At 53.8% G+C, this 25542-nt stretch overlaps 1 protein-coding gene across 1 annotated transcript; it reads left to right on the top strand.

Annotated features, from left to right (window-relative positions):
- On the top strand, positions 1 to 25270 carry ZMAT5 (zinc finger matrin-type 5). Its single transcript, XM_007461178.1, has 6 exons — positions 1 to 104; positions 11054 to 11208; positions 16022 to 16084; positions 18088 to 18168; positions 19425 to 19536; positions 24870 to 25270. Exons 2-6 carry the CDS (start codon positions 11082 to 11084, stop codon positions 24997 to 24999), a joined length of 513 nt encoding a protein of 170 aa, XP_007461240.1. The 5' UTR covers positions 1 to 104; positions 11054 to 11081; the 3' UTR covers positions 25000 to 25270.
- Positions 25271 to 25542: the final 272 nt, after the last annotated feature.

Here is a 25542-nt window from a genome sequence, read left to right as displayed (position 1 = left end):
AGGGTGGACCGATACCCAAGGAAGGACTACGAATCCCAGCAAGCAGTTCGTGGCGTGAGGGCGCAGGAGGAGGAGCTCAGAGCCGTTGGGCCCCGCGGAGTCAGGTACCTTCTTTGGCGGGACGTCGAGGGCGAGTGTCTTTACACCCACGGGAGGGCTTGGGCTGTTCCATCTAAGTCCGCGAGCCCCACGGCGGGCCACACTATTAAACGGAATGCGGAGTGGATAGGGGAGCGAGGCCTGGGTGCCCGGTCCTAGGCTTGTCCCCCGTCCTGTCTCCTCTGTCAGCCCTAAGTCCAGGGCTAGAGTTGGAGCCTGTGGCACAAGTCGGGTCCTGGGGACTGAATCCCTCTGCCCAGCCTCAGGGGAAGTGGCGATTCTGCCCATGCTTCATGTTACCCTCATCCCTGGGTTTCGCAGCTGACAATCCTGGCTTGGAAGGCAGGAGACCTAGATCCACTCATTCCTTCTTGGGAATAGAAATAGCAAGGACTTTGGAGGACTAGGGCCGTCCAGCGCGTGTTTTCTAAGTGCCTCTGGGCCTTGCGCTGGGGACCCAGCTGTGAACAAGTCCCTGCCTTCATGGAGCGCCCATTCTACTGTGTATGGGTAGATGGGAAGGTGCAGTAATGACAAGTAATGCTTTGAAGAGCTGAAGAAAGGTTGATTGGGGAGGGGGTGGTGGTGGTAATATTTTAGACAAGGTGGGCCCCAGGGTGACACTTAACCCTAGACCTGAGTGAATAGTAACCGTTCAAACAGGAAAACGTTGGTGTAAAGGCCTTGAGGCTGTTCTATCCTGGGGTGTTTGAGGGGGAAAAAAGTAGAGTGGACTATGAATTAGGCTCAGGTCAGCTCATTTCTGGCCTTGTAACCCGTGGTAAAAAGTCTTATTTTTTTCTAATTGCACTAGGAAGCCAATGAAGAGTTTTAAGCTGCGTTGTGACATGATCTAATTTACATTTTAATGTCATCATTTCTGGCTGCTCTGGAGAACAGACTGAAGAGGGGAAGTTGCTGTGGTGGGTCAATTGAGGCAGGGTGGTAATTTAGATTAGGGTGTGGATTAGAGTAGTGATCAGATTTGGGATGTAGTTTTGGAGGTGGGACAAACAGAACAAACTGACAGATGCATGTAAGGGCTTACAGGAAAGTGGACTCAAGAATGGCATCAAAGTTTTGACCTCAGCAACTTAAAATCAACAGGATGATCTTAAGTTCTGTTTGGCCACATTAAGTTTGAGCTGCCCCTTAGGCATCAAATGGAGAGGTCCAGAGGCTAATTGGGATTTGGATCTGGAGTTCAGAGGAGAGGCCTGAGCCAGAGATAAAAGTCATTGGCGTACGTGTGGCATTGAAAACCAGGGACTGGATTCGAGACCTGGATCTGCCTCTGACTTGTAAAAGCAACAGTAATGCCTTGTTTGGGGACTGGTAGGAAAAACGTGAAATGCTGTATATACACCATGTGGTTATTTTCTATTTGCAAAGCGTCCTGGTAGCCCTTTTGGGCAGGAAGTTGTGAAGCTTCTGGGAAAGAATACTTATATCTTGCTGACAACTTCCCAGATGAGAAGTTCAGAGGAGGGAGGAATTATTTTAGGTGAGATGGGTAGGGAAGACCACAGGGAGTTAAGGTGGGGCTTGTTTTATTTTTTTGCCTTTTTAGTTCATTCTCATTTTGGAGCAACAATTTTTAAAAAATCTAATTTTCTTTAGGCCATCGATTTCAACTTAGAAATTATTATTCTATACATAAATCTAGAAAAATTAGAAAAATGACCTTAACTTTCCCTTTGATTAATGTTTGAACTCAACTTGAACAAATTAATTCCTTTAAACATTCAGCCCTATCTTCAGCTCAGTTACATTCCCTTACACATTTAAGTCCACTTATACATTTAATATATTTGATTTTCTTTTTAAGTACTTCAGATATATAACCTAACAAGCATAATTTCCCCAGAATACTTAAACAGTTACTAGAAAATCTAATAAATTAACCTTATAAATGTAATAAATTTTAATACTTTTTAATACTTTTAACAAACTTAGTCAAATTCTGTTTTGTCAACTTGTTCTCAGCCGGGGGATTCAAAAAATACAGGCTCCATCTCTGACAAGAAATTAGGATATGGCAGGCACCCTTAGTAGCTTTTATAGCACCTCAGTGATTTTAATGTGCAGCCAGTGTTTCCAACCATTGCTAACCCCTCAACTTAAAATCACAAGTTTCATATCCATTACTGACAGATACTTTATCAATTACCTAACTACATATTTTAACTTTTATATTTTAAACTGGAATCACAGTGCTTTTCTGTTATATACTCAACATGTCAAATTCTTTTCAATGTGATACTTTTAAGCACTAGGTAGACACTGACTATTAATAAACTTAGGACAGGAACATTAGTACAATAATTGATTTAGTCTACTACCTCTGTTTTCAATTTTAAGCTTTCCTGGAGTGTGAAAGGATGCTTAGCCAGTAAGAAAACACTTTTATCCACTCTAACAAATTGTGCTTAGCATTCTCATCAAGTCGGGGTTACCATTTCAGCTTACTGAGGTGGTTCACAGTCCGACCAGTTTCTGACTGGGACACAGATTTGCGGGCTGTGTCTACCCAGAGTTACTGTCTTCAGCAAAGTCTGCCTTTGGGATGCAGGGGATGAAGAGGTCAATGAACAGTGGAAGCTCAGTTCTCCAGGCTTTTATTTCTTGGGGGTACCTACTGGGGGTGGCTAGAGTCCCTGGTTAAAATGCAAATTTCTGAGCCCCTCTCCAGATCTGCTGAGCCAGAATTCCTGAGGATCTGATTCAGGAGACTTCATTTTTAATAAGCTCCTCACCAGGAGCAATGGAAAATTTTGAGGAGTTGTTTTGAGAGGGTTGATCTGATGCTGCCAAGGGTGGGCTGAGCTAAGGAGGCTGGTCCAGATGTGAAGGGGTGAGACCTGACTTGGGCAGTGGTAACAGAGAGTCACATGGTATTTGGAGCCCAGACTTGGTGGTAGGGAGAGAAGGGAAAGGCAGAGGTGTTTATATGAGTCAGGGTATATGGTTCAAGAGCCTCTTTCAGACTATTTTTGCCTTTCCTATTTGGAAACTCTGGCCTCTTGGGACCTCTAACTATCTGATGAGAAACTGTCTCCATCCTGAAGCTCCTGGAGCCCAGATTTGGGTTCAGCTGACCTTCACTGGGCCAGGTCCACTTGGAATCAGGGCTTGTCCTATCAACCGTCAGCCTGGACTGAGGGAAATGTTTACGCTAGATCCCTTTCAACACCACCCCCGGCTGGTTCATCCAGGTGAACCGGGTCACTGGAACCATCCATGGCAGCCTCCTAAGGAAGAAGGAATGGGGTTTATCCCTGCCTGACAAATTTCCCACTTTTTTGAAGGGAATTTTTTGGGAAAATTTTAAAACTATACACGCCAAAAGTAGAAACTTAGAAAAACAGAAAAACACAAAATGAAAAAAAAAAAATCCCACACATCATAATTTTATTCTCTAGACATAACTACAGTAAATATTTTGTGTCTTCTCCAGTCTTTGTATGTGTGTCTGTGTGTATATGTGTGTGTTGAGGCAGAAAGTTCTTTCTCCTTAAAAAAGTGGTATCATGTTGTACATACTGTTGTGACAATGAGTCATGTTTCATTTACAATATGGGATGAACATTTTGTCCCTGTAGGGAATTGTTCCCTTTGACTGATCCTTCTTTAACTGAAGTATAGTTGATGTATTACTTTGACTTGATTTTTAATGGCACCATTGAATAGGTTGGCTCACACCCTACTCTTGCTTCTTGCCAGTTGTGGGCTCCCTCTACCCAAAGTTATTTTTAGGGTAAAATGAGGATGGTAGGCTTTGTGCATCATCATTGAACCCCTTTCCCCTCTCTACACAGGACCCTGAGTGGTCTGCCTGGCATGTGGTGAGCAATGGATACCTGTCAGCTCTTTTTTACTCTTGGACATTTGGAGTTTGGTTTCAGGACAAGCTACATTGCAGTGCTCACCTTGGTACCTAGATCTTTGAGATGATCTCTGATCATTTCCTTGGAGGAAGTCCCTGTTGGATGCAGGCGCCCCTCTTTGGGACCCCCGGCACAGAGCTTGTTACCTATGACTGTTACTGGGGGCATATCTGTCGGCCACCCATCCCCAGCACATACTCAGCTCACGTTCTCGTGAGAGCATGGACTCTGTGTCATGAAGCGTGAACCCCAGTCTGGCAGAGAGGAAGTGCTCAGTGTGTTTGCCTGGTGAATGAATGACTGAAAAGGGAACCATGGAATTTTAGGGTTGTGCATATGCAAGTGGGAGGGGGGCCCTCCTTTGACTTGACTCAGGAGAGTTTTGCGTTGTGGGGCACTTTGTACCTGTGGCCATCACAAATTATAAAGTGATTTAGTTTCTCCATTCATTTATTTCACTGTATTAGTTAGCTGTTGCTGCATAACAAATTACCCTAGAATTTAGTGACTTACCACAACAAACATTATCTGATACGGTTTCCGATGGTTGGGAATTTGGGAGTGGCGTAGCTGGGTGGTTCTGGCTCAGAGTCTCCCACAAGGTTGCTGTCAAGCTGTCAGCCAGGGCTGCCCTCCTCTGAAGGCTTGACTGGGGCTGGATGGTCTGCTTCCAAGCTCACTCACTTGGCTGTTAGCAGGAGGTCTCAGTTCCTTGCCATGTGGGCCTCCCTACTGGGCTGCTCACAGTATGGTAGCTGGCTTCCCCTCAGAACAAGTGATCAGAGAAAGGGAGACACCAGGATGGAAGCCACGTTGTCTTATAACCTGATCTTGGGGGTGACATACCATCCCTTGGCTCTCTTCTCTTAGTCACAGAGACCAACCCTGATACGCTTTGGAACGGGAGACACAAAGTGCAGACACCAGGAGGTGGGGTCATTGGGTGCCACAGAGGCTGGCTGCCACGTCCACAGATGTGCATTAAGCAGCACTGGCTTGCCAGACACTCTGCCAAGCACCTAGCATGCATGACTCAATCCTCACAGTACTCCTGTGAAAAGTATTATTACCCCCGACTTCCAGATGAGGCTCAGGGGTAGGTAGTTTGACGAGAGTATCACAGCCTGCAAGTGGCAGGGTTGGGATTCAGGCCTGGGTGGGTGGCTATACAGTAAGGGCTGTCTTGTGTGGCCTGTGTGACTTCAGGCAAACTTCCTCCTTCTCTGTTCCTCAGTCTGTCATCTCCCCCCTTAGACCAGCATTTCTCCAAGTATGGTCTGTGGACTCTGCATCAGGGCCTCCTTAGACCCTACCCCTGTCCCAGACTTGCTGAGTTAAGAAATCGCTGTGGGTGGAGTCCCCACTGCCTTATATTGCTGAGAGTGGATGATATACTTTACTTTAAGAAGTGAACACGTTTATAAAGCAGAAACTAACACACCATTGTAAAGCAATTATACTCCAATAAAGATGTATAAAAAAAATAAAGAAGTGAACACGTGAACAAGGTCAGGATGAGAAAGCTTCGTGGTTGCTACAAAACCCTGGGGCATCTGAGGGAGACCCTTAACGTATCAGGGCTCCTATCAGGGGAGACATCTGGATCTTCTTGGCACTTCTGTTGGAGCTGGGTCTTGAGCAGGCAGTCTGCAGGCCACTTGCAGGGGTTGGGTCCGATGCCACCGACTCCAGACGGCGGGCATATGTGGCGCTGGGACATTGCCATGCTCCTAGTGGGTGTGCAGTAAAGCCGTCCTCTGGCTGAGGTTTGCTGTTCACCTGGGGTCTGGTGGTGCCATAATTAGAAGAAATGACAGGTAAGCTCGAGGGCAGCATGTGGTGAGCACAAGTCCTGTATAATTACAGCATGCATCCCAGCCCCTGGCCATGGCCGAGCTGTTGACTGATTTTAGCATTGTGCCAAAGCCAGCTCTGTACGTGAGACGCACGTGATGAAAGCAACCAAGAATATCAGTGAAGCACAGATGTCTGCCTTGAGCCAGCCTCACGGTGGAGCGGTGGGGTGGGGAGAGAATGGGTCCCGGGTCAGCCAGGCCCCAGTGTGAATGCTGGCTCCGGTGTGCCTTGGCACACCTGGTGAGGGCTCCACAGGAGGTGCACGGGGGCCCTCAGTAGCACTGGCCCACCCGCAGCACTCAGGTTGATGAGAAATGTTCCTTATCAGTGTCTCTCCCAGTCGTGGCTTTGAGCAAAATAGGAGTGAGTGTTTCTGAACCTGTTTCCTCATCTGCGAAATGGATGCCTTGATATCTACTCCGAGGGTCTGTGAGGATTAAATAAGAGAATGCCTAGCACACAGGAGTCAAATCTGATTCTCCTTTCTTCCTTCTTCCACCCCACAGCGTCTCAACTCGTTGGTCATCTTTTCCTTGAGCCCGGAGGCCTGCAGTCAGGTGCTGTGGGCTCGCTGGGTGTGGTCTAAGTCGGTAGTGGGGGCCCTGCTGGAGACAGAAGCCCTGCAGGGAGGGTGGCGGTGGCAGAGACCTGCTTTCGGGGGCCTTACATGTCTCTCTTCTCGTCCCCGTCCTTGTCCCCAGATTCAGGCTTGTGGAGAAGAGGGTCGGTGAGCAAAGGGCGGGAGGCCTTGGGCTCCACGGGTGGCTCCCTCACTCATTCCACCAGCAGTTCTGCATTTGATCCTCTGTTCTGGGTGGTGCAGTTGGACAGACAGACAGAACTCTCTGCCCTCGTGGAGCCTGTATTCTAGTGGGGAGGCAGCTCTTGTTACAGTAAATCAGTGTGTGAGATGAGCTATGGAAAACAGAGCAGGTGGTGAGGGGGCAGACGTGTTTGCTGCTGTGACTTTGGCTGCAATTTTAAATCAACTGGTCAGGACGTGCTGGGGGTAGGAGGGGAGTGAGCCTCCCAGGGGATGATGGTAACAGCAGTAATGGCCTCCATTCTCTGTGGTGGTAAATTCACAGCAGCGGCGGGGTCCCTGTTTTATAGCTAAGGACAGACTCTGGGAGATGAAATAACTTTCTAGTGGTGGAGCTAGAATTTGAACCCAGGCCTGTGTGACCTCAGAGGGTGGTCCCACTAGCATTGCCCTCTGCCCCGTGCCCATGAGGAGCCAGCCTGCCACCTGGCGAAGCTCCAGGGAGCCAGCAGATGCTGTCGCCACCGTGGACCTGGTCTCTGGGAGTGGGTGGGTGGCACTGCCTGTGTTCCTGGTGAGGGAGTCGGGCCGGATGGTCCTCTGTTCCGGACAGGACCTCGCTCACACACTGCAGAGCGTGCCAGCCTCAGAGGATGAGGATGAATCACGGCAGAGAGGGCCAGCTTAGTCAGCACCCCATGCTGGTGTCTGGGTGCCGTAGAGACGTCCGGCTGTCCCCATTCCCCTTTCCCTGACCTCCCACCCAGGGCTGCCAAATGCAGTGGTGCAGGTTGTGCCTTGTGCAAGGACGCCTGGCTACGAGGTGAGGCAGAGTGAAATACACTCTGCTTGCCAAGTTGTGTGTCTGGCCCGGTGCTGTGTCTGTCCAGAGGGTTCTGCAGCCGCATCTTTTGCTAATGTGCGCCAGGGCACTGGAGCGGGAGGGAGTTGGGTCAGGAGCTCTAGAACTTCACACCTGGGCAATGCCTGGGTGAGGTCACCTTGCTGCAGGCCAGCTCCTAACCAGGGACAGGGCCTCTGCCTCCATGGGGTCAGACCTGTGAAGGAGGCAGGAAGTGCTGGCCCCTCTAAAGCCGCTCTGCTCCCTTGACACCGTTCCCGGGCATTGGGGGCTCTGCAGAGCTGCTGTGCTGGCAGAGGTCTTAGCCTGACAAAGGGGCTGAGGTTCAGTCCCACCCCTGCCTTGTGCTGTGTGCTTTGGACAACTCAGTTCCCCTTTCCTGGCCTCCCTTGCCTCATCTGTAATATGGAACAGCTGACCACAGAGGTCACTTGGGCACTGATATCCTGTTCCTTGTTCTGAGTCTCAGTTTTCTGAAATACAGGCTTTTGGAGGCTAATAATAATGATGGTGATGATGGCCAACGTTTCTGGAGGGCCTCCTGTGGGCCAGGTTCTGTGCTAAGTGACACACGTGTGTGTGTGTGCCCTTAGAGATCACCTGGTCTAGCTGTCTGCCTCCCACTTCACATGTGGGGAAACAGAGGCCTAGAGATGGCAAGTGACAGAGTCACATCCTCACCTGGCAGAGCTGGGACTAGACACAAAGTCCATTGACCTGTCCTGGACAGCTGAGCACTTCCCCTGTGCCAGATGAGGGGTGGCCAGGGTGGGCAGAGGGAGGCACGGGTGGGCAGCGCTGCCACGATGGCCCTCAGCTGAGGCTGGTATGCCCCCCATGGTTTGTGCATGTGAGAGAGAGGGGAAAACACAAATACACACGCTCACACAGACACACACAGCCCAGCCCCGAGGGGCTCATCATTTGAATCGGTGTTGCTGGGCAGGTTGGGAGAGGGGCATGTGATCTTCATTTCCTGGTGGTTTGGTGGGAGACCTGCTTTGCCCTTCCTTGATGTGTGATCTGGGGCACCTCACAGCACCTCTCTGGGCCTCAGTTTCCTCAATTGTAAATGAGATTGTAATACATACCTCTTGGGATTTAAAGGGGCCACGTGGTCCTGGGGGTGTAGTGAGTAAAGGAAAGCTGTCATCAGTATGATTTGTTAGGAGGCGACTTTCATAAGTGATTAGGAGTGTGGGCTCTAGAGCCATCCTGCCTGTGTTCTAAGCCCAGCTCGGCTGCTTTCTAGCAGCATGATCTTGGCTAAGTCACCTCACTTCTTGGAGCCTCAGTTCCCTCATCTGAAACCTCACAGGTTGTCCTGAGGATTAAGTGAGATGATGCATTATAAAGCTTTTAGCCCAGTGCTGGCACATAGTAGGTGCTTAGTGCATCAAATATTACATAATATTTATTTTACACTTGCTTAATGCCAGACATTATTAGTGTCATTTGTATTGCTGTTATTCTTTTATTAATAATTCATTTGGATTCAAACTTGTGTGTGCTGCTCCCTAAGCAATCAGCCAACCCGTTGGACCCACCACCCCATATTCCTACAGTGAAAGTAGAGGCCTGGAGAGGTCCAAGGTCACACAGCTGGCTTCCCAGTGCCCTGTGTGGTTTTGCCTAGCTAAGTCTGCCGCAGAGCCACTGTTCCTTATCAGTCTCCTGGAGGAACGCCCCTCCCACTGGTCCTCCCGTCCCCTCCCCTTTATGCTCCAGAGCCAGTGGCTCCTCTGAGCTTCAGCCTTCACGAACGGCTTAGTTAAGCACTCGGCCGTTAAACGTTCATCTCTTACAATTTCAGTCCAATTCCTATAAGTTTATTGGCAAGACGGGGTGTATTAGAGCTGCCAAATTTAATATATCAAGTCCGCGTGTCTGGGATGCGGTTTCTCAGCAGTAATGGGAGAAGAGAGGTTTTATACGTTTTCATTTTAAGTGACTGTTCGTGATCCCATTACAGCCCTTGACTTAATGGCTGCTGTCTGTGCTGCAGGAGCGGCTTTCTCCATCCGTCGCCTGGCTGCCTGGACTGTCCAGGGGCTTATTTGTCTCTGTGTCTCTCCCCATTCTCTTCTTCCCAACATGTATTCCCCCATCTCTCTGCCCTGTGGGTCAGGTCTCAGCTTTAACTTTACTTGCCCGATTCTGAGAGTCTGGGGCTTTTGCCGCTGGCCTGGGCTGCTACCTCGTGACCTTGGGGAAGTCACTTTTCTTCCTCCTCTTGGCCTCAGGAACCTGCTCTGGGAAATGAGGGGTCAGACTATAGGATCTGAAAGGTGAGAGGCTATTCTGGGCTCAGCCTTTGCAGATCCCACCTGGTGGCCCTGAGTGAACCCATTTGTCCTCTGGTCTTGTGACGCCAAACGGGGATCCAACGGCTGGCCTTGAGTCATGGCTGCAGATCTCCTGGGTCAGGAGTGGCAGCTGTGGTCACCAGGACTGAGGGGTCTTAAGTGTCGGAAGACCCTGAAACGTTCTCATTTCCCTCTGTGATTGCCACCTAAGTATTTAGCTGATCTCCTTGGGAAGCTGTGTGCATTTCTGCCTGAGCTCTCTGGCTTCTCTAAGCCTTAAGCTGGCTGTGGAAGGGAGGACACCAGCAGCGGGATTTTAGGGCACCTGGGTTTGCCTTCTGCTTACCAGCTGTGTGACCTTGGGAAAATTGCTTCCTTTCTGTGAACCCCAGTTGTCCCATAAGGAAAATGGGAATTAACTCATTGTTGAATAACAAATATTTGGTTGCCTACTCTGTACCGTGCACCACTTTGGGGGCTGGGGCTTTGTAAATTTTATGTAGAAAAATAAAGTGTGAGTGTCCTAAAAACAAGAACAACAACAAAAACACAAAAATATCCCAGCCCACATGGATTTATATTCCTGTTGAAGGAAAGAAAAATACAATAAACATAACAAGTAACTTATTACTTCAAAGGTGATAAAAGTGAAGCAGAGAATGGGGAAAGCTAAGTGGAGGGTTCTGCTATTTTAAATAAAGTGGTCATGGGAGATTACTGAGAAGGTAGTATTTGAGCAAAGATCGAAGGAGTCAAGTGAGCAAGCGGGGCAGGTATGCAGGGGGAGCATCCTGGCAGAGGGAACAGCAGGTGCAAACAGCAGGAGGTGGACGTGTGCCTGGCGTGTGCCTGGCACGTGTGAGGAGCAGAGAGGGGGGCTGTGCGGCCATCATGGAGGAACAGGAGAGGGGACGTCAGAGGTGGTGGTGGGGGGGCTGTCCAGAGTGGGTGAGGTGGTGGTTCTCCAGCCTGGCTGCAGACGAGAATTCCCTGGGGTGCATTAAAACATGCTGATGCCCAGGCCTCACCCACTGTGTTTCTGCTTTAACCGACCTGGGGTGGAAGCTGGGCGTCAGAACTGTTAAAAGACCCCTCTGGAATGAGGCCTCTCAGGCCATAAGCATCTGCCCGGGTAGCCCCTCATGGGCTGTTGCGGAGTTCATACGAGCCGGTGTGGGTAAGTAGAGCCTTCCTGACGTGGCGCAGGCCACCAGGGCGTGCTCAGGCAGGGTGGTGGCGTTTCCTCTGCACTCTGACCCAGCGCCCTGCGACTTCCCAGGCAGCGGCAGCACCTGGCGGGGGTGACCATGGGAAAGCGTTACTTCTGCGACTACTGCGACCGCTCCTTCCAGGACAACCTCCACAACCGCAAGAAGCACCTGAACGGGCTGCAGCACCTCAAGGCCAAGAAGCTCTGGTACGACATGTTCCGAGGTGGGTGTTGCCGGCCTGGCGGCTGGGCTGACGAAGCCCTATTCTCCAGTCTTTCTTATCATCAGACAGGGAAACGCTGCGGGCCAGCGACAGTGCTGGTCTGGGCTCTTTGAGGAGCAAAAGAGAGGAGGCCTGCGTTGCTGGCCCCTGGGGCAGATGGGCCCTCAGAAGGGCAGGTGGAAGGCGAGTTCCTTTCCCTGCAATCCTGACTGAGGGCTCCGTTCTCTGACGCCTTGCCAGGCTCTGGGGACACTGTGGCCACGAAGAAGGCCTCTCTAAGGAGCTAATGTCTGGGCCCACAGCTGAAAGGTAGGGAAAAGCCAGTGCTCCATCCTGGGCAGAGGGCAAAGCGCCAGCTGCTCTCGGAGCTGAAGAGAGGATGAGAAGGAGCATGGTAGGAGCCGAGGCTGGCCACAGGGCCGGGGCCAGATCATGCAGGCCTGCAGAGGCCACGGTAAGGGGGATGGGCAGAGGGCAGCCTTTGAAGGGCTGTGGGCAATAGCCACCACGACCGGAGCTACGTTTGATGGCGATGGCCGACTGCTGCCTGAGCAGGGGGCGCAGTAAATGGCTGTCGAATGACTGAGCTGCTTCTGGGAAAGGCTTATGAGGCAAAGGAATTAAGGCCATAAGCACCTGGCACAGGGCCTGGCACCCAGGAGCATTGGCTGGAGGGGAGCTGTTGCTGCTCTGCTGTCTTTAGACACACACTGAGCAGTAGTGAGAGAGGTGCCAGGAGCTGGACAAATGGAGGGGGACTGTGGCAGTGGGGTGGGGTGACCAGGAGCTCCTGGAATGAGCCGGGGCAGGGCCGGTGCTCCATGAGCTGGGGAGCAGGATTCCAGGACAGGACCCAGAGGCTGGAAGGAAGGAGCTGAGTCCCAGCAGCTCAGAAGGGGAGACAGAGAGTTCCCTGGTCTGTGACTCAGATTCAGGTCACTCACATTTTATTGAGTGCCTGCTGTATGCCAGGTGCCTGCCTTCCATGGTCTGTCATTTGCTTTTCTCAGTAACTCTGTAAGGCAGCAGATCTAAATCCTTTGAGTTAGGATCACCTAGAGACCTTAAAATAAAAAACACTGATCCCCTGACCCCCATCCCCAGAGGCAGGTTTGGGCTGGGGTCTAGGCTTGGGTGAGGGAGGGTGGCCAAGCCACTCAGCAGACCAGGCGTGGCTATGGTTGCAAGGGGCTGGGAGTGGGGGCAGAGGGGAATTCAGGGGCGGAGGGGTCTCCCAGGTGCCTCAGAGGCCTCTGAACCTCGTGTCAGGCAGAGGCTCCCTGTACCCCAAATTCAGTAGGGGCTGTGATCTGGCATGGTGCTAGGCCTCAAGGTTATCCTGGTGTTTGTTCCTAGTCCCAGACTTTCAGCCAAGAACCCTGGGCCCGTGGGTACAGGGTTGATTGGAAGAGGGCTATAGAAAAGATGAAACAGTGGGTGCCACGAGCCCCTTCTCAGGGTTCCCAGCATTCACTCACATCCCCAGCCGTATCTAGTCCTTAAAACAGCACTTCGAGGGAAGCTGGGCAGGCCAGGGAGCCCCACTTACAGGTGGTGACTTAGAAATCCAGAGCAGTGGATCACCTCACCCTGGTCCCCAGGCTGATATATGAGCTCTTTCCCCTTCCTTGGGAGGCTTCCCCAGGGCTCCAGCTCACCTGCACAACCGCACAGCACAGTCTCTGCAAGGGCACAGGGTACCCCGCCTCAGCTAGGACTCGAGACCTGCTCTGCTCCCGGCTTCATGGCCTTGGACAAGTCCCTTAACCCTCAGAGGGCTGATGATCCATCTGCCTTGGTCAGGACAGGCATGGGCCCTGGAGCTGGGCTGCCTGATGTCAGTCCCAACGTGTCACTCACTAGCACTGTAGCCCTAATTTTGCCATGTGTAAAACAGCTGTAATAGCCATACCCCCCCCCCCAGGGATGTGACGGGGCTCAGTAATCTCCTGATGACTGACTGTATGGCACGTGAGGACTTAATAAGTAAGAACAATGCTTATGGGTCCACAAAAGGATTGGCCTTGTACCCTTTATCTCATGGCTCATTCATTCAGCCAACACTTGGTGAGCGCTTAGCGTGTCCTTGGCTCCCATAGAGGCTCTGAAGACTTAAAGGTGAATAAAACAGGGCCCCTCTCCTGTGTAACCTCACACCCCATTACAACAGTGTGTTCTGGGTGGAACCCCTGTCCCACCCAGGCCTCCAAGCCCTGCTGACCTGTCCCTCCAAGCTCCAGCCACACTGACCACCACAAGTACTGTCCCCTCTGCAGGCATGCCTTTCCTGCTGTCCTCCCCACCCCAGACAGTCCTCCAGGACGCCCTCTCCAACTCCTGGGCCAGGTCAGGTCATTTGGCTGTGTGCTGGCTGTTTACCCCGTTTATATCCACATGGATTAGTGTGACTATTGGAGTGGAAGGAAGGACCAGGTCTGACTTGTTCTCCACTAAATCCTCATCCTGGCGCAGCGCCTGGCACACAGGACGTGCTCAGTAAATGTTTGTTAGATGAATATCTCAATGAACGAGCAAACAAACCCAGGGCAGCAGGGCAGATGTTAATTTGGGGAGCTGAAGCGAGAAGGACCAGTGGGGTCAGATCATGAGGAGCCTTGAACGCCAGGCGGAGGAGCAGGGCCTGTGGCTGGGGGTTCTCAATCCTGGGTGCACTTCAGAATCACCAAGGAGCTTTTAACAATTCTCATGCCCGCCCTTTAAGTGAATTACAACAGAACCTGAGAAAGATGGGCTTGGGCTGTGTATACTTTTAAAGCTGCCTAGTGATTCGCCATGTGGCTGGAGTTGAGAACCACCAGCCAGATGCTGGGCAGCCTGGAACTCTTCTCCCATACTGAGTCACCCCACCAGGGCCCCTTGTCTAAGACTCAGACTCAGCCCCATTTCCAGTTTAGCTGTCCTACCCCAGTGGGGCCCTGGGCAATGTCCACACACCCTCCACCAGCCCTCCTCCCCAGGGAAAGCCTCTGGCACCAGCTGGGTGGGCTGAGTCTGACAAGTCCAGTGCTGACCCTCTCCCCACGCTGCTGGCCCCACCCACGCTCCTGCAGGCCACCCCGGGAGTGAGTCCTCTGATAGCTAACTCTCGACCCCAGCAGCCCAGCCCTGAGGAAGTGAGGAGCCCCCCTCAGAGTCGGCTACTCACCAGCCACCAGGAAATCAGCAACCACACAGGAAAGGGTGGGGGCTTGAGACGCACAGGCCAGGGTTCAGACCTGGCACTGCCACTTCCTATGTGTGTGCCCCCTTTCCCTGTGTGAACCTCAGTTTTTCCGTCTGCAAAATGGGGATGTTCATGTAAATGGTGGGTTTATGAGGAGGAAATGGAGTAAGAACTGCTCCCGTTTGTTGAGCATCCACTCCAGAGGCTCTCAGCCCTGGCTGCACATTAGCATCACCCGGGGACCATGGTGCTGAAGCCGTTCCCAGCCCCACTTTCCCACAATTCTAATGTGGGACCTCCTCTGCCCAGTGCTCTCTCCATCCGTTATCTTATTAAATGTTGACAGCAGCCCTACCAGGTGAGAATTTTCCTCCCATTTTACGTATGGGGAAACTGAGACTTAGAGTTCACCTACCAGTCAGGGCTCGTTAATGGGGAGCCCACCTAACCCCTCCCTCCATTTGGACGTGGCCTGGAGAGTATTCAATTGGAAATGCTTGGTACCTGCCCCAGCTGGGAAGTCTGACTTGAGGGCTAAGTAGGAATTTAGTGGTGAGGTCTCCATCTTGGAGTAACCAGCAGAGATGTGTTTGATTTCCGAATAAATTTAGGGAAGAAACAAGAAAGTGTAACAGAAAATCTAAACAAAGAAGAGCAGAGGACCCAGGGGGCTCTTAGAGTGAAGGTCAGAAACACCAGGGGAACTATTTTGATTCGGTGACTTTGGAATCCAGTGAAAAGGAATGGCTAACACCATGAAATGAAGCATAGAAGTCAGAAGTCAGGTGGGATAAGGCTTCCAACAGCCATTAGACTTCTGAGGTGGAGGTCATGGTGACATTTGGCGGATGTGGTCCTGTGTACCTGGACTCAGTAGCCCATGGTCTTTCCTTTACCCCAGCAGCCTCTAGAAAAGGCAGCAGATGGACAGGGAAAGTGCACAGCTCAGACCTGGCCTCTCCTTCCTACAGGGCGACATGAGGGCCTCTGAGTCAGGGCACCTTCCTCACTTGTCTCACTCGCTTACAGATTTTGACTGATTGATTCCTTGCCCACCAAGGAGCATACAAGATTTAAACTGTACCTGTATGATGAAAATAAAAGTAGGAAAAATTGGAGGAAACCGGGGTTAAGGTTCATATCCAGAAAGATTGCCGGGAAGTCCTGTTGAGGCCGGTGGCTAGTGTGAGAGGGGAACAGAGGGAGGTGGGGTACAGCCTTGGCCATGGAGCAATGCCTGGGCCCTGGGGTTTACTGGTGGGCTTTTTAGATTTTTATTTTGAAATAATTAGAGAGTCTCAGGAAGTTGCAAAGACAGTACAGAGAAGTCTTCTTCTGGTACCAGGACTTAAAAACACACACACACACACAAAAACCTCCCAATATGATCTGCTGTGCAAAGTTGAGAGTCTCTGACCTCAAACCTGGTCCTGGCCTTTGGCTGGGTCTAGGTGGGGTGGTTGGGGCTGAGGTCACCTGAAGCTCGGATCCCTCTACCCAGCATCCCTACCTGTGGTCATCCCCTCTTACACTCCTCAGTGGATGAGGACCTCTTTCCTTCCCTGATCCTGGTGGTAGGAAGTGCCTGTGTGCAGCTAAAGTCTGAACCCGGATCCTCTCTCCTTGCAGATGCAGCTGCCATCTTGCTGGATGAGCAGAACAAGCGGCCCTGTAGGAAGTTTCTACTGACAGGTAAAGTGTTCTACTCCGTTCAGGTCCCCCTAGGGACCAGCATGCCCTGTCTGGTCTGCTTGGACTTCTGCACAGCCTCCCCCCACCCTCCCGCCTGAGCCCGCTTTGTGGCCTTGGTGCGTCAGCTGACCTGACACAGTCAATAGGGGCCTTCCCAGGGGTTGTGCCTTATGACATCCAGGGCTTGGTCCTCAGCTCTTCAAACCTAGAATGTGATTTTATCAGCTTACCCAGAACAAGCAAGGGCTGGGAGATTGCAAGTAAATCCAGGAGATACTAATAGGTGTAATAGACTGGCTGATTAAGTTAGCCTGGGAGCCTGACCTCCACTGTGCCCTCCCTCCCAGCAGGCAGGGCTGGAGACAAGAACAGGCCTGACAATGCCGAGAAGCTTCAGGGTTAGAACAAAGGACGCTGGGTGTTGATTTCACTGCTCAGTACGCAGCTAATAAAGATGCATATAGTTCAAGGAGACAAAAACCTCAGTAAGTGAAGGAGCCAAAGGTAGATGAAAATAAGGGTAGGAAAAATAAGACAAGGCCAGAAGAATGCTTAGTCTCCTCCATGCTTGCCTTGGGGTCCTGTATACTCTAAGGGTTTGGCCTTGAGTTTCCTAGCAGCCAAGGCAAAGAGGAAAGCCATGATGATTAACATGGTGTAAAAGGGAGCTTAGCACCAGGGAGAGGTACTGCTGTTGGCCTAGGAGAGCGGGGTGAATGGCTGTGCTCCCCTCAGGAGACCATGCTGCCCCTAGAATGGGCACCAGGCCTGCGAATCAGGGGCTGCCATTCCCCATGGGCTGCACCTTGATGTGAACACGCTGCTGGTAGGCAAGGCTGTCTTAGGACACCTTTAGTCTCCTATTATCATTTTTTTTAAATTAATTAATTTATTTATTTATCGCTGCTTTGGGTCTTTGTTACTGTGCGCAGGCTTTCTCTAGTTGCGGCGAGCAGGGGCTACTCTTTCATTGTGGTGCGCAGGCTTCTCACTGCAGTGGCTTCTCTTGTTGCGGAGCACAGAGGGGCTCGCGGGCTTCAGTAGTTGTGGCTCATGGGCTCTAGAGCACAGGCTCAGTAGTTGTGGCGCACGGGATTAGTTGCTCTGCGGCATGTGGGATCTTCCCAGACCAGGGCTTGAACCCATGTCCCCTGCGTTGGCAGGCGGATTCTTAACCACTGCACCGCCAGGGAAGCCCTAATTTTTTTTTTATAATTTTTATTGGAGTGTAGTTGATTTACAGTGTTGTGTTAGTCCAGGTATACAGCAAAGTGAATCAGTTACACATGTACATATATCCACTCTTTTTTTTTTTTTTAAGATTCTTTTCCCATATAGGCCATTACGGAGTATTGAGTAGAGTTCCCTGTGCTATACAGCAGGTTCTTATTAGTTATCTATTTTATGTGTAGTAGTGTGGATATGTCAGTCCCAATCTCCCAATTTATCCCTCCTCCCCCTAGTCTCCTGTTACTTTGAGAAACATTTTGGTTTCCCCAGTTGAGATTTGGGAAGCCAACCTGGACTTTGGTACCTCCTTGACAAAGCTGCCATTAAAGCCTTTCTGGGGCACAGTCCAGCTACTTGTGCCCTCATCCCCACCCCCCTCCATGGGCAGGGGGCACCAAGGGGGCGGTGTGAGGAAGCAGAACCCTCTCAGGGACCCACCCATAGTTAGTCAGGGCTGCGGGCCAGGGCAAGGGGAGGTAACAGGAGACAAGCCTGCAGAGGCTTATGGAACCGAATCATGAAAGGCTTCAGTGGACTTTGGTCCCCGGTCAGGGAAGGGCTGTGAGCAGGGCCTAGTGGACCAGACAGGCCGCACCGGCTGCTCTTATGGCTGGGCCAGAGAGAGTCCAGCTTCTTCCTCAGGGCTGGAGTTGCTACTCCTTAGTCCCTAACACCCTGCCTCTAAAACTCTGGTGGCCCCTCATCAGGCTGCCCTTCAGCTCAGTGGTAGGAGTCCATCCCGGGCAGCAAGTGACTCTCTCCTCCCGTTGCAGGCCAGTGTGACTTTGGCTCCAACTGCAGATTCTCCCACATGTCAGAGAGAGACCTGCAGGACCTGAGTATGCAGGTGGAGGGTGCGTATCACTGGGACCCTGGGCTGGGCAGGGGTGGGTGCTGGGGGTATGTAGGGGAATGCTGCCCTGTGTCTCCCCCCTTCCCCCTCTTTTGTGGCTGCCATGTGGGGTAGGCTGAGGGCTATCCAGGGCGTCAGGAACTGCTTTCAAACCACCCCAGGCATGAGTGGGAAAGGAGCCAGGGAGCCCCCATCCATGTGCCCGGCTGGGTTTAAAGTGACACGCATGGCTTCCTGTCCAGGAATCCCGAGGGTGTGCCTCAGCCCCACCTGGGCCCTGCTAGACTGGCATTCATTCACATACACCCACCCGCCCTTCCTCAATTAGGCAACGTGTTTGGAGCCCCTATTCAGCCCCTGGCAGATCCCCCATTGCGCTCTGGGGACAAGGGGATAAAGAGAGCACCTTCCCTGCCCTCAGGATACTCAGGCCTGGGGACTACAGGGAAGGGCAAGTTCAGCTTCCCTCTGGAAACTGGCATGTCTGCCTTTGGGAAATTCACTTCCTACTGCTCCAATTAGAGATAAGGAAATTCCCACTTAGATGGTCTTTATCGATCTTCGCATGCAGCCCCTCATTGAATGGATGGAGAAACTGAGCCTCATGGGAGCCCCCATCCAGTGCGGCTCCTCTGTCCACGTGGCCTCGGGCAGCCAGCGAGCATCTGGGGTGGCCTGGCCTTCACCTTCATCCACCAATAGGCCTCACTCCCCTCCGACCACTCAGACCCTGTGGGCAGTGCCCTGCCCTGGGGATCTGACGGCAGTGTAGCAGCAGCCCTGCCACAAACACAGGTTTCTAGGAGCTTTCCCAGTGTGGAAGTGAGGCCTTATGGGCCAGGCCAGCGAGTCCTGGTGGCAGCTGTATCTCCAGCTCTTCCAGCCATGGTCTCTCAGAGCCTTTGGCCCATGGCGGGAGAGCGTAGGCTTTGCCCTGTTCTGCAGCCCACACTGCCTCCCTGACCCCAGGTTTGGACCCCTCCTGAGGACCAGGCTCTCAACTGTTCTGTGTCCAACTCCAAAAAGCTCGGGAGGCAGCCAGTGTTTTGTCTTCACTTCATGGGGAAGCAGAGTGAGGCCCAGAGGGGCTACCTGGGGAGGTGGCTGCAGGATGGGGACAGGCCAGAGGACCTGCTCCTGGCCTCCCAGCCCGTGCCTCCCCCTCCACCTCTGGAAGGTTCCAGCTGCTTTGTGAGAGTGTGGGGTTCAGATGGGGGTGAGTATGCCCCTCAGTTGCCTGTCTCTCTATGCCCACAGAGGAGAGGTGGGCCAGGGAGTGGCCACTAGACGTCACCGAGCTCCCTGAGGTCCACGTGGAGGACTGGCTGGAGAAGAGAGCCCAGCAGCTGAGCTCGGCCCCAAGCAGCAGGTACAGGCCCCGTGGGTCCCCTTCTCCCATGCCCTCCAGTAGCAAGACCCCAGCCAGCTTGCCCTTTTCTCCACGAACTGCCCAGGGACCAGACATGGGCGCCCCCAAAGGACTCCTCAGGTGGGGGCCACATCAGGAGCTCTTGGGTCCCCAGGCCCTGGCCAGAGGCTGAAGGGCACTTGCCTGAAGGTTTCTGGCCTAGGCCTCATCCCCCTGCCTTAGTGGAGTCTACAGTGGCTGAAGGGGGCAGGTGGCCAAGCCAGCTTGACTTCACATCACCAAGTCCATTGCCAGAGGGAGAGACCTGACTGTGGTTACGGAGGCCCCAGAAAGCCAGTCACCACATTGTCCCCTCTAGGCCCTGCCAGATAGGCATGGTTGCTCCGACCCTGCAGAAGGGGAAGTGAGGCTCATGGGATGATGTGACTTGTCCAAGGGCACACAGCTCGGAGCAGGCACAGCTGGGATTGCACAGGCATGTGACAGGCTCTTTGTCAATGTCCCACTGCCTCCTCGAGGAGGGGGCTGGGGTGGGGCTGGCCCAGCTGCTGCCTGGGCCTAGCACTCAGGATGCTCAGAAGTGGACAGGGTGCCCTTTGCCCCTTGTATGGGGAGCACCCTGGGTCAGGAGCCCACAGGTGTGTGCTCTGTGCCGTCCCAGGTTCTCCTCTTCAAGGTCACAGCCAAGACCAAAGCTAGGGCTCCTGGGGTCTTCTACCAGGTATTGAAAGAGAGAGAAGGGAGGAAAAGGGCTAAAGGATGTGCCTGTGACCTGCCTGACTTGGTAAAGTCACCCCGTGCTGGGCTGCCTCCTTTCCTGTCCTGCACTGGGACCCGGTGGCCTCATGGGACAGCAGCCTGGCTGGGACAGTCTATGGGAGAGGTGAGGCTTCCCTTGAGGCTCCGCCAGGAGATGAGGGCCAAGCTTCTTGCCTTCTCCGTGCCTCAGTGAGGAGAGCTTGTTAAGCTATTTTAAAATTAACTTTAATTGTTTTAAAATCTGTGCCCAGTTTGTCCCCCAACCTTGAAAATATATAGTACAGTCATGACTCCTGTGCTGGAGTGTGACATCCCTTCCATCTGGTCCTGTCAGAAGTGGTTGTGATCTTGGTAGTGTGGGCACCTCCCTCGGAACTGGTCCAGGGACCCATGTCCTGCACCCCAGGCTCGGGGCTGAGGCCACTCAGAGAACTCTGGGGGCTTCCCCACTCCCCGACTCCCTGGACCCAGCTGCCTCCCCGCTCCACCACAGTGGTTCCTCTGCTGGGAGTGAGCTCCAGAGGCCTGGGCACCCCCTGGGCTTGTGCCGAGGGCTCAGGGAGACCCTGTGGCTGGGCTGAGGGGGTGTGGGGGTGCGTAGAGATGGGTGCCCTGAAGTCCCTTCCTAGGGATAGATGTGTCCCTGTGCTCTCTAAGGCAGCGTGCCTGTGACCATGAGACTCAGAGGACTAGGGGACAAGATGGAGAAACTGAGGCTGAATGACGGGCCCAGAGTCGCAGGAAGAGTGGTGACCACATGATAATCAGGTGTGTTGGTGCCATGGTGTGCCCGGCACTCAGCCCCGGCCTTTACGGGGATTGGTGCCCCCGGTTTGTAGCTGAGGAATCTCTTCCCCTCCAGGAGGTTGTGACTGCCTTGGTCACACACCTACTACCCTTAGCAGCACTCAGCTGTCACTTGAGAGAGACCTTAGGTCCCTGCCCTGGCTTTGGACCCTGGGCCACTTCTGTTACCAGGTCTAGGGCTGGCCAAGGGCCAGTGCAGTGGTTGGCCACTGCAGCCGGAAGTCTGCAGTGGTAGTGGCAGTAGCCGGCTGCTGGGAGGGCAGTGACTGTGGAATAGAGCTTGCCGCTGGGGACCACCCTAGGCTGAACCCTATCCCCTGGGCTCCTCTCCCGCTGACCACCCAACCTGGCCCCTTCCAGGGGACCTGCTTTTCCACTTGTTCTCTGTGCCTTTGCACCTGTCCACCTGCCTCCTGAGGGCTTGGGGCCAAAATGAATTACTCTCTGGGCAGAGCAGGCCAGTCCAGCCTTGAGAAAAGGAGGTTGTTAGGAGGGAGGTGACCATTTATCATTGCTTTTGCCATCACAGCCTTGGTCTTCCTCAGCCCTCTCCCCTCAGGTTGGTCTCGTGAAAAACGAAACCCACACCCTGCGGCCCACAGGCTTTGGGCTCTGCCCTTGCGTCCCTGGCCCCCACTCTGCTGGGTCAGGGAGGTGGACTGCAGCCAGGAGGCTGCCTCTCTCTGTTCCCTGAGTCTACTGTCAAGGCAGCCCTGTGGCAACAGTGCCCTCTCTGCCCTTCACCCACCCTGGCTCTCCTAGACGTCACGGCAGCCCCTCATGGTCTCCTACCTGCCTCTGCTCCTCCAGTCCATCCTCCACACAACAGCCCCAACCAGCTTCTAGAACACTGCCTGGCCCCGGCCCTGCTGAAACCCTCCTGGGCTTCCTCCCCGTCAGGGGACCTGGACTCCGCAGCCCAGTTTGCAGGGCCCTGGAGAACTTCCCTGCCGCCTCCACGGCCCTTGAGGGTCACCTTCTCACCTCTCCCATCTGGCCTCTTTGTCAATCCCGCCGGACACTTGGCAGCTGGTTAGGTGTGGTGGGGCGTTTCTGATTTCGGGGCACCTTGTGCACACAATTTCCTCTGCCTGGAACTGCCCCACCACCACCACGTCTGCCTGGCAAAGTCAGACTCATCCTTCAGGCTTTAGCTGAGACATCTCCCCTTTCTCCCCTTCCACCCCGGGCCTCCCCCTCACGGCCCTGAGCTCACACTGTCATCAGCCTGGTGCAGACCCAGGACATGTTGGCTGCATGAGAGAGCATTTGGGGGAGCAGGGTCCCGGCCTGGAGGACTATTCCTGAGTATTAGTGCCGTGGGCGCCTCGTGGGGATGGGTCTGGTGGCCCCTCTTCCTCTCTAGGTGTCTGTGTTCTCCCCCCAGGACACAGGGCAGAGATGGCTGCCTGGCCCACCTGGGGCCACCCAGACCCGAGGGCTCTGAACTCAAAGGCTGAGCGGAGCCCTCAAGGTGAGCCGGGCTAACCGTCCTTGTAAAGGGGAGATGGAGGCTCAATGGGGCCCCAGCCTAGTGCATTGTCCCACCCCCCCACCCCCACCCCCCTGTGCCCCAGCAGACTGACCCTGAGGCACCTGCTGGGAGCAGACAGTAGGGGGAGGGAGGGGCCAGCCTCAGATGAGTAGGCTGATCCCTGCGAGGCCAGTGCTCGCCCCTGCTTTCCACTGTTGGCTCTTCAGATTGTGACTTTATCTGTCTTAATCTTCCCCTTTGCACCCCTCTCAGGGCTGGTGCTACTGTTCTGACCCAGGTGCCTCCCTAAGACTCTCCCCTTCTAATTAGGACCATAGCTGGGGACAGGTGAAAGAGAGCTGCCCCGTCCCTGTGACGGGGCAGACAGGCCAAGAGAGAAGCCACGAGCACAGTCCTACGCACCTGTGTCCCCGTCTGCTCCACGCAGACCGGAGAGGTGTGCTCCAAGGCCTCGGGGCCCGCATGTCTGAGGCCCGGGGAACGCGCCCTTCTCCTGGCAGGAGGCCTCAGCTGCCCGGGAGTCTGACCCGTGTCCTAGAGGAAGGGCCTGAGGCTCACAAGAAGGGGCTCCCCGATGGATCACACCCTCTCAGGAGAACTGCGGTCACCCTAGCCCCACAGGGAGCCGGGGCTTGGCTGGGGCTCTCCCTTCCAGCAACTGCGGAGCCTCCTCCATTCCCACCCTTCTCTGCGCCTGGTGGTTTATAAAATCTCCCTGGCACCATAAATCATGCTGGGAGCCGCTTTCTGTGCTTTCCAGTGGGCAGCAGGCTGCTGAGCAGGGATTCCCCTGTCCTCGCGCCACGGGAGGCCCCAGAGGCTGCACCGGGGCTGCCTGAAGCCCTTGCTCTGGGTCCGACAGCAGGTCAGGCCCAGGAGGGGTGGCTGGTCGAGTCTTCAAACCTCTCAGTGGGCCTGGGACGCTCCCGTCCTGCAGAGGCCTGGCCACTGGGCCCCTGAGCCTGCCAGGGCCTCACCTTCACTGAAAGTGGGACCTGGGGGTGGGCTGGGCTGGGCTGGGCTGGGGGCAGAAGCATGAGGGGCCAACATCTGGGGCCCACGTGTAGGTGGCATTCCGGCCTCTCACCCCCCATTCTAGACTGTGTTGCTTGGGCCTGTGACTGATTCCATGCACCTCAGTTGCCTCATCTATAAAATGGGGTTCAGTAAGGATTCTTGAGGTTCCTCTCGGCTGTGCTGTCTGGCCCAGAGTAGTATCCAGGCAGTAATAGCGCTCAGCATGGCTGTTTGTCATCAGCATTCACCGGGTGGCTCCCTGTGCCAGGCCCGGCTCTGGGCACTGCGGGAGCAGATGGATGCCACCCCATCCCCTGGTCTCTCCCCCTTGGAGAGCTCCAGTCCTACAGGGGCGACGTGAGCTCCCAAGTGAGTTCAAGGTAGCCTGAGGGGCAGAGCAGCCCTGGAGCGGCAGTCTGAGTGGGGGTCAAGTCCAGAAGGATCGGAATGTGGAGCAGTTGGTGGGGAGGCTGCCTGTGCGCCTCAGCGGCTCCCTTAGGACAGGGCCACCCCGGGCTGAGCACACAGGGTGGGTGCTTCAGATAGGCCCTGGGCCTTAGGAGGTGGCTTCTGGGGCGGTGGACCTTAAGGGGAAGGGGAGTAAGTAGCATGAGAAATAAGGCTTTTAAAAAAATTTTAGACAATATTTTTTTCTCATTTCAAAGGCTTACGTGCTTGAAAAACTTTCTTGAAAAGTATAAAGAAGTAAAAAAAATCACCCATAATTGCACCACTCAGATAGAACCACTGTTAACATTTTGCTGTGTCTTCCAGGGTTTTTTTTATGCATTTACATATGCTATATATCTTTAAACAAAAATAGTATCATGCTATATACATTATTTTATAAGCTGCTTTTTCTCCCTACTCGCACAGTATTATACATCATGACACCTTTCCTCGTCAGTGCATATAAGTTTGCCTTAATTCTCACGCAGGCTGCATAGCATTCTCTGCTGTGGACGTGCATATATATTTAATTAGTCCCCCACACGTGGACACTTAGGTTATTTCCATTTCTTATAGCTCAGTCTCTGCCCACAGCCCCCCTATTTCCTTGCACTCAATCCTAGAGGTGAGGTGGCTGGCTCAAAGGGTCTGCATGTTTCTGAGACTCTGCCTTCCAGAAAGGTGATACAGGCAGCTGCCCCTGCCCACAGCTGGGGTGGTGGGGAGAGTGAGCTGGAGGGGGGTGCCCCCGCCTGGGCCTGAGCTGTGCTCCACACTAATTCTCTGTTCTTTTCTTTCCCTCTAGGGCTGAACCCATTAGAGCCACCGTCTTCCAGTACCCGGTGGGCTGGCCACCAGTCCAGGAGCTTCCTCCGTCCCTGCGGGCACCCCCGCCTGGGGGCTGGCCCCTGCAGCCCAGCGTCCAGTGGGGCTGAGTCCCTTATCCCTGCCTAGTCAGCCCTCCAATCAGCCACAATCAAGATAAGGGCTTGTACGGGGGACACCCAGGCCCCCTCCTGCTGCACCCCATGGAGCATCTGAAACTAAAGACCGGGCCTGGCCTGGCCTCTCTGAGGCCTAAGTGTCCTCCCCAACCAGGTGCAGCCCTGGTCCTGGCTCTGAGCCAGGCAGCTCCACCACCCCCACCCCAACAGGACATCTTGAGAAGACTTCCTTCCAGATGTTTATAAAGAAAGTCTGTCACCACCATTGCGCGGCTGCTCTTGCCCCTCGCCTGGCGCCCTCAGCTCCATGCTCTGGCCCTGGGTCAGATGATGGGCAGGGCTGGAGTGAGGTGAGGTCCTCTCCAGGGTGACCGGTGCTTGCTGCCCTTCTCCCTTGGGAGCCGGCAGAGGCTCAGCACAGCCGGGCAGGGGGCAGCCAGCGTGGCTGTGACTCGCCCAGGCGAGCAGTAGCCCCAGATCTGGGGAGGAGAGCTGAGGACTCAGTCTGCTGTCCTGGCCCCCACATCAGCCCGT

Source organism: Lipotes vexillifer, unplaced genomic scaffold (genome assembly GCF_000442215.2).
Source record: "Lipotes vexillifer unplaced genomic scaffold, Lipotes_vexillifer_v1.1 scaffold691, whole genome shotgun sequence".
In the NCBI taxonomy this organism is placed as follows: domain Eukaryota; kingdom Metazoa; phylum Chordata; class Mammalia; order Artiodactyla; family Lipotidae; genus Lipotes; species Lipotes vexillifer.
Note: the sequence above shows the minus strand (reverse complement) of the source record. Positions and strands in the feature narration are given on the sequence as shown.

Coding starts and splice junctions, on each gene's coding strand:
- ZMAT5 (XM_007461178.1), top strand. CDS start 11,082: ATGGGAAAGCGTTACTTCTGCGACTACTGCGACCGCTCCTTCCAGGAC. Junction 18,169..19,424: donor CCTGAGTATGCAGGTGGAGG/GTGCGTATCACT, acceptor CTATGCCCACAG/AGGAGAGGTGGGCCAGGGAG. Junction 19,537..24,869: donor AGCTCGGCCCCAAGCAGCAG/GTACAGGCCCCG, acceptor CTTTCCCTCTAG/GGCTGAACCCATTAGAGCCA.